The sequence below is a fragment of the Pelodiscus sinensis genome, chromosome 6 (assembly GCF_052426305.1).
Source record: "Pelodiscus sinensis isolate ZL-2025 chromosome 6, ASM5242630v1, whole genome shotgun sequence".
In the NCBI taxonomy this organism is placed as follows: domain Eukaryota; kingdom Metazoa; phylum Chordata; order Testudines; family Trionychidae; genus Pelodiscus; species Pelodiscus sinensis.
In genome coordinates, this window is record NC_143057.1 from 62,227,280 (window position 1) to 62,240,060 (window position 12,781).

The 12,781-nt window shown below is 38.5% G+C and overlaps 1 protein-coding gene across 3 annotated transcripts in view; it reads left to right on the forward strand.

Moving 5' to 3' along the window:
* Positions 1-12,781, forward strand: part of EPB41L4A (erythrocyte membrane protein band 4.1 like 4A) — a 181,098-nt gene that overhangs the window by 104,011 nt on the left and 64,306 nt on the right. For all 3 annotated transcript variants that reach the window (XM_075932023.2, XM_089779298.1, XM_089779297.1), the window contains exons 9-11: positions 3,485-3,573; positions 3,953-4,016; positions 12,218-12,309. In XM_075932023.2, coding sequence (XP_075788138.2) covers positions 3,485-3,573; positions 3,953-4,016; positions 12,218-12,309 — 245 coding nt within the window. The remainder of the gene's footprint in view (positions 1-3,484; positions 3,574-3,952; positions 4,017-12,217; positions 12,310-12,781) is intronic.

Consider the following 12,781-nt stretch of genomic DNA (forward strand, 5'->3'; position numbering starts at 1 on the left):
CTGAATCTCTTATTGTAGTTGGTTTGTTTGGGAACCCTCCACAGCAGCACCAGGGTAACAGTGTTTCAATAAGGAAAAGGTGTTTTCAATCCTGTTATGAGGAAGTAAGCCAGGCTAACATTATACATCTTTGCTCAAGAGTTTGGACTATTGTTAGGGAATTTATTCTCTGGGTTTTATGCCTCTCACCCTCCCTCATGGCCCAAATCTTCCTGAAAGTGCATGTTCATTAGACCCAGGCATGATGGGAAGTCCATGTTCTTATTCAAAAAACTTTGGACTTTGTGGCTAGGCTGCACACAAGGGGTGGACTAGGTGACAAATCTAACTCAGCAAGCTTTAGAGGGGTAGCTGAGTAAGTCTATAACTGGAAAAATTTAAAAAACAACAAATAGTCTAGCAGTACCTTAAAGACTACCAAAACATGTAGATGGTATCATGAGCTTTTGTGGGCACAACCCACTTCTTCAGATAAATGCAGTATTAAAAGTCCAGATCCAAGAATAAATAGGGGAAGAGGAAGAAGGGAAATTAGTGAATTAGTGTATTCAAGTTACAAGAAACTGATAAGAACAATTTGCACTTTCTCTAAGTACCCATTGTTTAGTTGGTTAAGTCATTAGGATGTGGAAGGTAGTGTACTAGACAGCCAGTGTCTTTATTCAGACCTCTATGATAGGATCAAACTTGTAAATGAAGTTAAGTTCCAACCCTTCCCTGTGTATTTGGCTTGTGAAATTGGCCTGAAACAACACGGTGATTTGAGATCCATTAATGAGTGCCTGGGCAGGTTAAAGTGTTCTCTAACAGGTTTTTGTGTCTTGCCTTTTTGGATATCTGATTTGTGTCCATTAATTCTTTCTTGTAGAGACTGTCCAGTTTGGCCAATATACATGGCAGAAGGGCATTGCTGGCATACATCACATTTGTGGATGTGCAGTTAAACGAGCCCCTGATGTAGTTGTTGATGTGGTTGGGTCCAGTAATGAAATCTCTTGTGTAGATGTATGGACAGAATTGGCACCGGGGCTGATTTCAGGGGTGGGTTCCTGGATGATTATGATGGAGGTATGCTGCGTGGATGCTGGAAATAATTTGTTTGAGGTTAGGGTGGTGTCTGTAGGCGAGGATTGGCCTTTCCCCCAAGGCCTGTGAGAGTGAGGGGTCATTTTCCAGGGTAAGTTGTAGATTGTTGATAATGCATTAGAGAGGTTTAAGTTTTGGACTATAGGTGATGACGCATGGAATTCTGTTGTTTTCTCTTCTTGGCCTGTCTAGAAGTAGTTCATGTCCGGGTACTCTTCTGGCTCTGTCGAGCTGTTTTTTCACTTCTCCAGGTGGGCATTTCAGTTTTAAGAATGCTCTATATAGATCCTGCAGGTGTTTGTCTCTGTCTGTGGGATTGGAACAGATCCGGTTGTATTTTAGGGCTTGGCTGTATAATAGATTGGGAAATGTGTCTGGGATAGAAGCTAGAGGCATGAAGGTAAGTGTAGCGGGCGGTAGGTTGGGGTGGTAGAAATGTGTCCGTCATGTAATTGTACTGTAGTGTCAAGGAAGTGGGTCTTTCGTGTGGACTGATTCAAGCTAAGGTTGATGGTGTGGTGGAAGTTGTTGAAATCTTTGTGAAATTCTTCGAGTCTCTTTCCTGTGAGTCCATATGATGAAGTTGTCATCAATGTAGCATAAGTAGAGCAAGCGTGTTAGAGGGTGAGAGCTGAGGAAACATTGTTCAAGGTCAGCCATAAAAATGTTGGTATATTGTGGTACCATGTGGGTGCCCATGGCTGTGCCACTGACTTGAAGATAAAAGTGATCTCTGAATCGGAAGTAGTTGTGGGTGAGGACAAAGTCGCAGAGCTCTGTAATCGGGTGTGCAGTGGTGTCATCAGGGATGGTGTTCCTAAGTCATCAAATCAGTCTTTGGGAGACAAAGGAGCAGATTGGTGGAGCCTCTTCAGAAATACAATTTTAAGATAGGAAATAATTTTGAGGAGTGGCTTGGCATAATGCTTGCTCAAAAATTAGTTGGACATTTGTCTGAAAGAAAGTACCAAGAAAGTGTGGGTTAGAAGAACAGCCTGTAGAATGTTTTGAGAGACCTCTCTTCTGCTGGAAGTCCCTCCCTTGTGCCTTGCCACACTGGCAGCTCCTATCTCCATACGCATGGTGGGATTAACTCGTAATTTTAAAATAGTTTTTATTTCAGGGGTGGAGATCTTTTTTTTGGATCGGGTGCCACTTACCCACAGACAAGTCATTTGGGAGCCACACACAAGTGACACGCAAAAAAAATAACCCCAAACAAAAAAACACCTCAGTGATGTAGATTGTATGTGCTCCAGCCCAGCAGTGAGGCAGCAGGCGGCTGGAGTACCAATACGGGCTCCCCAATGTGAGGGGGCCCTTGGGAGCCTGATCCAGGCAAGCCTGGGGCTGCATCCTGCCCCAGGCCTAAGATTCCCCACCCCTGTTTTATTGAATTTGGTACATGTATGCTGATTAGATCAGGGAGATGACTAGTTACGTCATTTTCTATCTCTCCCTTTGATTGCAGTTTTTGTTGATCAGTCTCATGGTTCATGTGTCTTGCTAGAATAGGTCCATTCTACTGTAGCAACCACTGAGGAATGTATACATTATGGGTGCCTCTAGACTGGCAACTGCTTTTGTGCAAAAACTTACCAGCTGTCTACACTGTCCGCTTGAATTTGCACAAGAGCACTGACTTTGTAATGTACAAAATCAGTGCTTCTTGCACAAATACTTTCATGCTCCCGCTTGGGAAAAAGCCCTCTTGGGCCAGTGTAGACAGGGAAGAACTGTTTTGCGCAAAAAAGCGCCGATGGCTAAAATGGTGATCAGGGCTTTCTTGCGCAAAATCATATCTAGACTGGCCATGGATGCTTTTGCGCAAAAGCAAATATTTTGCGCAAAGGCACTTGCCAATCTAGACGCGCTTTTGCGGAAATATTTTAACGGAAAAACTTTTCCAATAAAAGTATTTCCACAAAGTCATGCTAGTCTAGACACAGCCTATGAGTAAATACTATATTTGATGAAATGTGAAATTGTGACTGGAATTACTTTCTTTAGATTTTTAAATAAGAGAAATAATAGCAATTTTGTTAATTTTCTCACTCTTACCTGATTCATTTAAGTATTCCTTTCTTATGAGAGCAACCCCATTAAAGCTTATAGAATTACTCCCATGAGTAAAGATTACTCTTGGAAGAAAGAATTTTGTGGGATTAGGTGGCTACCTTACTAAGGTGATGATAACCTCTTATAGAGAGGTTTTCATGAGCAGATTATCCCCATTTTACAGATGAGCAGACTTAATTAAGATCAGAAGTTAAAGTGACTTGCCCAAAGTTACCCAGCACAGTGTTCTATACACCAGACTATACTGCTTTTAGGTTACATCTATAAAAATAAAATTGTGGTTGTCAGTAATAAAATGACACATGTTCTTTTTTTCCAGGGTGAAAACAAGTCTGAATATTTTTTAGGATTAACACCAGTAGGAGTTGTTGTTTACAAGAATAAAAAACAAGTAGGGAAGTATTTCTGGTATGTACAATGTAATATTGCAGACTGTATTAATATAACGTGGCTATAAGAGAAATGAGTATTGAATATATGTACATTATTTCTGGTTGGTTTTATAAAAACTAAATCAATGTACTTGTCAGAATCACTTTCTGTTTAGAACTTTATTCTATTCTTAATATTGCAAGAGATCGTTTTAACTTTCCCTGCTCACATTAAAGTGTTTGTTAGTATCACTTTTTTTCTTGTTGTAATATATTCAGACATATTGGAGCACTAGTAAAAGTTGTTGTGTGTGAACTGCTTACTGGAACTCTTCTTTCAAGTTTTTTGTTTCTTCGTTGTGTATTTCTGATGGGTTGGATTTAAGTACTTCTCTATCTTTTTCTTCAATATTTAGGCCTAGAATTACAAAGGTTCACTTCAAGGAAACGCAGTTTGAACTTAGAGTGCTGGGAAAAGATGTAAGTTTTCATTTTAAGTCTGAAAGAAGAAATAATCAAGTTAACTGTTTAGTGTGTATAGTGAAATGAAACTATTATTGCCAGTTTTGCTTTTAATCTCCATCACAAAAACTCTTATACTGCAGAATGCCTATTCATGTACAAACAAGTCTTAGTTCTACTTTAAAATAAATTACATACAGCAGTAGTTGCTGTCTGATGGTATATGTATATAGTATTTGTATGAAATACCTGGAATTATTTTAGATGTTTAACAAGGTGAATGGGAAATCTGGAAGCTTGAGAAAGGAGACATAGATTTATGGAGTGGCTGACTCATAAACTTGTTGAAAGTTGTATATTGCGCTCATAATAGGCAATCTTCCTAGTACCATTTGGCAGTTTCAAGCCCTGACAGGTAATTTTAGAAAAGCGAGAACAAAAGGTGTGAAAGATCATGAAAATCTGGACCGTGAATTATTCGTCTTTGAAGTTGTATAGCAATACCCTCTATTTTGACAGTACTGGGAGATGCTAGAAAAGTCCAAGCATATCCATCTTTCTGTTTTTTATACCTGTTTTTTTATTACTACAAAGGCGGTTGGTTAATGAAATAAGTAATTGTGTCAGTTGTCTTATTTTTTCTGATTCTTTATCATCATAATGCTCATTTATGCAGATAAATACACAAATGAGCAGTGTGGCTGGCCTGCTTCTGAATTCCAACATCAGCATGCTACAGGATAGCCCCAGATTTCTTTTATTCTCTTTATATCATGGAATAAATGCCAGCCCCTTGTCATTTCACAGGGGAACTGAGACAAGAATTAACAATAGGATATGGGTGCCAAAAGGCCACTTCTACATTGTGCTTCATTCTGTGAGACATCCTACCATGGAAGAGGTAGGGACTATCCTTTCTCCCTACCGATATAATGTGACCACACTTGGAGTATTGCATTCATTTCCAGGCACCTCAGTTACCAGAAAGATACTGACAGGTAGCATTAGCATTATAGGAACAGTAATTTCAAGCCACCTTTCTAAAACTTTCAAGAAAATTGATCATATGAACTCTAGGTTAGTATTCTGACCACTGCTTTTTCTTTTATGTATGGGTGTGTGCATGGTCGTGTCTGAAGGTGTTCATACTGGATCCTTGAAACACAGATTGAAGTGATGTGCCTAAAACCCAAACATGAAAAAGGCATGGTGATAGTTGGGTTTTATTATGCTCTTACACAGTCTAAGAAATTATATACAGGACAATGTAGCACTTTAAAGACTAACAAGATGGTTTATTAGATGATGAGCTTTTGTGGGCCAGACCCACTTCCTCAGATCAAATAGTGGAAGAAAGTAGTCACAACCATATATATCAAAGGATACAATTAAAAAAATGAACACACATGAAAAGGACAAATCAAATTTCAGAACAGAAGGCAGATGCGGGGGGGGGGGGGGGAGGTAAATGTCTGTGAGCTAATGGTATCAGAGGTGATAATTGGGGAAGCTATCTTTGTAATGGGTAAGATAGCTAGGGTCTTTGTTGAGACCCACGCGTAGAACGTCGAATTTTAGCATGAATGACAGTTGACAGTTCAGAGGATTCCCTTTCAAGTGCAGATTTAAAAGGCTTCTGAAGCAGGATGCAGGTAATTAAGTCATTGAGACAGTGTCCTTTCTGGTTGAAATTATGACATTTTACAGCCAAATACTGAGGTGTATGAAATAATAACATATTCTACATTAGAATAGAATCCTGAAAACCCTTACTCATAAAAGTAGTTCTTACTCACTTGAGTATCAGTTCCTTGTGGCTATTTACATGAACAAGGATTCACCACATGAATAAAGGTTTGGCAGGGAGAGCTCTCATTTGTCAGTCATGAATTATTGTGAAAGTGAACAAAAGGGCTGAGAATGTGGTTAGTACAGAATGATAAAGGAAATCGCGAACACATATGGTGCAATTGTAAGACCTAATAAACTGACTATTTGAGTCAATGGAAAGACTTCCATTGGATTCACTGGGCTTTGGATCAGGTCTATTGGGTCAATTCAGCAACAAACAGATGCCTGTTTTTAAACATCTGAATGATCATACACAATATTTCTAGCTTATTTAGATTTTGTATTTGGTCTGTTTACTTCTCAGATGATACTATCAATGCTGTGCATCAGTGTATCAGCACATTTAATCATGCATATCTCATTGGAATTCTTGCATGCTTAATTGGACATTTGCTTAAATACCTTGCTTGCTGAATGGCTGCCTTGGATTTTTTTTTAAAAGCAGCTGTGCTCATCTGTTTTGTGACAGACAAATAAAGTCTGGGGACTGTCAGTTTAGCGCCTTTCATAAATAGTATGTTAATTTTTTCATTAAAAATAGAGGAAAAAATCAAACTGTAGCCAGAATATTTAAATAAATACAGAGTTTAAAATAAAATTGTGCTGAATATTTGTCTGTAGAGTTTGTGTAGGTGGGTTTTTTTTTTTTTTTTGAGAGAGAAAGAGATGGATGTTAACTAAAATGGAGCACTCCTAATTTGCCTTCACAGATTGATGATGATAGTGAAATTCTACAAATCAGATTTCAGAATTTCCTGCCTTTTAGGTAGGACTTTTACAGCATAGGAGAGTCTCATAGACTTCATGGACAGAAGGGACCATTGTGATCATCTTGTTTATCTCCTGCACGTTCCAGGACACAGGACCTCGTCCACTCCTGTGTGGCATAGAAGAGATGAAACTGAGGCAGATGATCTAGCTGCAAATTTAAGTTAAATCCCATCCCGCCCCCCAAAAGAGTAATTTGTTCCTGTTACTTAAGAATTACAAACAGTGATTCAGTTTTTTATTTTTTTAAAAACTTTTTCTTTTTTTGCGTTTACATTAATTGAAATCAATGGGGTAGTATGAGTGAAAGGAAATGCAGAGATTTGATCCACTAGCTCTGGTGATTTGTACTAATTTTTTTCCTCCCTGCTTACCCGCTCAACCCTCTGCTACTTGTACAAGTAAGAGTTGTGTCATGGTTAATAGGTGAGTCACCACTAATCAGCCTTCTGTTTAACGTACAGTGGAATAAAATTCTTGGCAAACCAGCGGTGGTGGCTTAATTTTCAGGTTTATTTTTTGGCCTTTTGTGAGTGATTGCTTAGTAAAGTTTTTATATTGTTGTTATTTTATGAGGGTAAGATATTTCAAATCTTAAAGACTTTATGCAGTAATAGTGCAGATTTATTATTCTGATATTTGACTTGTGTGATGTACTTTAAGATAATTATCTTTTTGACTGTAGAGTTGAGGTGACCTTGTGTAACCTGTACATTCTTAATTGCATAAGCTAGGATTGGTATGCATTAGGTAAATGTATTAAAAAAAAAAACCCTTAAGAACATTTTCTGCTGGAGGAAACAAATGGCAATCTCCAGTTATGTATATGACTTGGCAAAGAATAATATGTGGAAGCAGTAGCTCAGAGCAAAAATTGTATACAGCCAGTCCCCGAGTTGCAAACAGTCGAGTTATGGCTGTTCGCATTTACGACCAAAGCTCCCATGGAGCTTACAAACAGCATGGTCGCTATGTAACTCAATGGGGTCCGAGTTACGAACAGATCGAGTTATGGCCAAGTGTTTGGTCTGTAACTCGTTCGTAACTCGGGGAGAGGCGGTATTCGGCAATGCTTCATCTTACTGAAGCAAAGTAGAAACGTATATGAAATCACATCTCTACCTGCACTGATTTACACTCAACTCAGCTGACAGGAGTAAGGAGAGGGAGAAGTCACATTTTTGCTTCTATAAATCTGGTCTGGCTGGAGACCAGAATAGGCCCTTTCATAAATTAGTGTAGTTTATGGTTACTTTATGTTGTGTTGACTACCACATCCTCATAGGATCCGTCCAGTCTGGCTCCTTTTGCAGTTGCATACTCCTAACATACCATCTAACCACTCCTGACATGCTTCTATGTAGGTGGAGGAAGTAGATGGCATAGTGCCATATGAAAGACCAATCAACTCTTAGGAGAAACCTCAACTGTCTCTGTCAGCTTGCAACTCTTTTGGACTACTGAAGCAGCACAAAACATTCAAAGATGGAGCTGAGGATCTATCCTGTAGCATTTAGTAGGTGCACGATGCTCTGCTTTCCTTATTCAACTCTTGTTTTGTCTTTTGATAGTTTGCTGCTCTACTCTCTGCAAGTAGGCACTCTAATAGCAATTGGATAAGCAATGTAAAGCTGCTTGAAAAACTCAAACTAATACCAAATGAGCCTGTAATTAATTATTTCTAACAAAATGATAAACTACACAAGCTCTTTGTTTCCTTTGGAACAAATATGTTAAAATAATGGCGGGGGGGGGGGGAAGGGAAGTGAATTCTCACTTTAAAATATTATTGTTACTCAAGATAAAGTGCTATTGCTTAATGGAAATAAATGCTGCTCGTGTCCCGTCCCCCCTCAGGCACTCAGTTCTGCTCACTTAACCCATGTGAGCAACTTGCTTGCAAAATAAGATCAATAATAGCGATTCCACAAGGGTATAATGATTAACCTTGGAAGACATTATCCCATTAAGTTAGGTCTTATATTCATATGCACACTCATGTTTACAGATTGTGCAGATAGTCCCAGAGCTGTTGCGGTTTGTTTCTATGTGGTTACCATCTTAAAACATAAATAGAAAAATATTGAAAACCTAGATATGCTTGGGATATGGTGTTGGTGAGAATTTTAATGATGAGGCTGAATCCTCCAAAGTGAAAAATGGTAGAAGAAATTACCAACTATATAATCCTAAATTAGCTGAACACCTCGCGAGTTGACATCTCAGTGAGATAAAGGATTTCTTTCTTTGGTTTTCTGTGAAATTCACTATGTGATATGACTGAATACAAGTATCTAATTCAGTGACCTTCCTGAGTTTTTAAAGCATGCATTTTTTTTGTTTTCATTAATTTGAGCTAAATAAGACATATCATAAAAGGCTTGCATTTTTAAAAGGTGTTGTATTATCCCCATATTCTGAGCTCTATAATACTTTCAGTGGGCAGATGTGATCATGTGCAAAAGCATCATCAGTACCACTCTAGTTTGCTATATTTTAAATGTATGCAGTCAAACTCCCTTCTTGTTACCGGTACTCTTTTTGTCAGTGGAGGTGTGCTTTTATCTCATTAAATAATCCTACAAAGGCTCGAATTATTAGCATTTTCTTATTTACAGTTGAGATTTTTCATCCATAAGAAATATTCTTTATATATACAAGCAGAATACCTGTTTCTAATAATAAATTTTATGTAATACCAAAAGGATAACATGTAATTGGTTTGCATCAGAGATTTCAATAAATGATACCACAAGACTAGCAGACTCATATAGGGCTACTTCAATGGGAATTATTCCAATGATTTCAGTGGGCTTTGGATCAAAATGAGGAATGGCAAATTTTGGGGAATACACTAGATTAGTTCATGATTTGCAGGTTTGTTTACAAATCGTAGTTGCAGTTTAAATGAAAAATATGAGAAACCTGAATGAACATGCACATGCACGTACACACACATCATGCTGTATGTGCAGGCATCCATTTTGTAAAACCAGCTACAGATTGAACCACTCTGGTCTGGCAACATTCGTGGTCTGGCATGTTTTTAATTAGCAGGATATCTACTTTTCTTGGGTATGACCAAGTTTCCCGCAGTCCCCAAAAGTTTGTTTACAATCACCAGTCCTGGCTCTCAGTATTCTGTGCTGTTATTTAGCTCTAATTTACCTTTAAATGTCTTATAAGAGCCCACTAAGCAGTAGAAGTGTTGGAAATGCTGCTAGACAATATTGACCCCCATGATTTGGCAAATTCTTTAGTTTGGCACCAACAGTGCTGGATTAGAGAGGGTCAGCCTGTACTAAAAATGAGAAAAGTTCCGTTTATTTTTTGGATTGAGGAAACTCTTTTAGGACCTGAGTCTGTCGCTCATACTGAGGAGTATTCATTACATGAATAATCCAGTGGAAATCAGTGGGACTATGTGGTAGTAAACTACTATGTGCTCAGTGTAACAGTGACAGAACTAGGTGACTGGATGACTAATAGAGTTTAAGGTTATTCATGTTGCATCTTGAAATTTATAATTTGTTGAGAAAGTTTAGTATAATCCTGAAAGACTTAATGTCAGTAGACAAAATGTTCAAACATGGGTTTCTTAAAAGATAGGCTTCTGAGTTTAGAGAGACAGGGTAAGTGAGGTAATAGCTTTTATTGGACTAGCTTGTGTTAAAAAGCTTCAGAGGGGTAGCCAAGTGAGTCTATAATTGGAAAAATTTAAAAAACAATGAATAGTCTAGCTGCACCTTAAAGACTAACAAAACATGTAGATGGTATCATGAGCTTTTGTGGGCATAACCCACTTCTTCAGATGAATTATTAGACTTCCCCAAGTCAGCCGCTGCTGAAACTGACCAGCGGCTGACTCCGAGGGGCGGCGCTACGGGACCAGTCCGGCAGCACCCCAGCTGCTCTGCCCCAGGCGTCCCCAAGTCAGCTGCTGCTGAAACTGACCAGCGGCTGACTTGAGGAAGCCCGGGACAGAGCAGCTCCAATTGTCCGGCTGCCTGGAGCACTTCCGGGTTCCAGGTGGTGCCAGACTATCAGGAGTGCCAGACCACTGGATGCCGGACAACTGGAGTTTTACTGTACTATGAATACCAATTTATTTCATAAGCTGGGTTTTGAATGCAATCTATCAGAAAGGAAATGTATAGCTCTGTTTAGAATCACTGTATGCGTAATGAAGGTTGTTGTTTTCTGTAACCTATACAAGACAGGATCTACACAGATGGCACAGAGTGAAAATGTACATGCTTTATTTAAAGCAAGTTGTACTGGGAAATGCAGACACTTAAACTCACATGGGTAATCTGGTGATATCAATGAAATTCATGGTATAAACATATCCACATCCTCTCCTTTAAAACTTCTAGTTGGTTCATCCTATTTCTGGGTAACCTTGGTTCAGTCTCTTCCAACATTTGTTCACTTATGTCAGTTTTGAGGACTGTACTTGTTTTGGTGAGTCTGTCTCTTATCTGTTGGGTTTTATGAGAAGCAATCCCATTCTGGGCACATCCCATTTTCCTGGCACAACAAAACCCTTACCTTGCTTTAACTTATGATAAGAGGAAGCTGCATACTGAAAGTTGTGGTCCTAGTTCTTACTGTTTAGGAGTTATTGAATAGATAGACAGATGAACTCTCTCAAATATTTATTAGATATGGCAGTGATCGTAGAAACTGATAGATGGAAATCAGTCAGATGGCAGATAGCTATCTCTTGCTACTGTTTAAGTTTTGAGCATTCATTTTTCATCTTTCAGCCTGTAGAAGCATTCCCAACATTACTATCTTTAAAAATGTTTTGTTTCCTGCTCCCTTTCCCACATATTTCAAATCATTGCATTCTATAGTTAGTTAATTTTCTTCCTATTCTCTTTCTTCTTCCAGCTGCCATCTTGATTTCCAGTTTTACTGTTTTCCACTTTTTGTGTATTTTTTCCTTGCTTTTACTTACCTCAGTTGCCTTATTCTTACCTTCATTTGTGTTTTTTCTCTTCTTCCTGTTGTCCTTTCCTGTGCATTAGTAAATAAAGCCTTTACAAGATCCCAGTCACAGACTTGCACATACTTTTACTAAAGTTATTTGTCCAAGACCTGGTTATTTTTAAGTATTAAGTTATTAATACCATTATTTGTGCTCACTGAAGTTTCAAATAAATGGATTTTTGTAATCTCATGCAAATTTTAATGAAATAAAATGAAAAAAATGAGGGGAAATGTATGTTTTTTATTGGGTTTTTGAGATATGGTTTGAGAAAACATGACCAATAGAAGAGTATATTATATTCTTTGGCTAGGAAAATACTTGTCAGTAATATAATACATAAAACAAGAAGTGACTAAGTATTTTAATGATCTACTGTTCTTTTCTTCTTTCAGTTTAACTTTGCTTCTGTTTTAAACAGTTTTATGCAGTTCTAGGCCTGCTTCTCTCACACATACCAGTATGTCTGTGTTGACCTCAGTGATGTTCCTTCTGATTTATGGTGACACAAGGGAGAGAAGATTCAGGCCTCACGTGTAGTTTAGCAAGAGAAAATCCATTCCATAGGAAGAATCTTTTATAGTAACTTTGTCTCTTTTTATTTTAGTGCAATGAAACATCCTTCTTTTTTGAAGCACGTAACAAAACCACGTGCAAACATCTTTGGAAATGCTGTGTGGAGCACCATACGTTCTTCAGGTGAGTGGAGATAAAGTTATTAAGGTTTTGCTATGTTATAACAACAAAAAGTAACCATGCTGGCTGAAATTCTTGCTGCACCTCTCAGAAGCATAGTGCAGACCCACAGCACAGGGGGTGAGGTATTAGGGTGGCCTTCTATTCTTGTGCTCTGCTGATTCTGGTCGTCTCTGTAAGACACAGGCCAGGCCAAAGTCTCTTTCCAGGCATAGTTTTATTTTTCAGCAATAGAATGCAGGCAAAAAAATCAACAAAAAGCATTTCCTCTGCTCAGATTGGGCTCCAACGCCCAGAGGCTTTGTGCTTGACTCTTGCAGTGCTGAAAAGGGGTTATTCCCTTCCTATTAATCTCCTTTCTTCAGGACCTACTGCAGAAACCCACCTCCCTCCCCAATTCCCACACTGCTGATCTCTCTCAGCGTTTTATAAGGCTCACCTGAATCCCAGGCTCTTTTCCCATTTGTGTCTGATA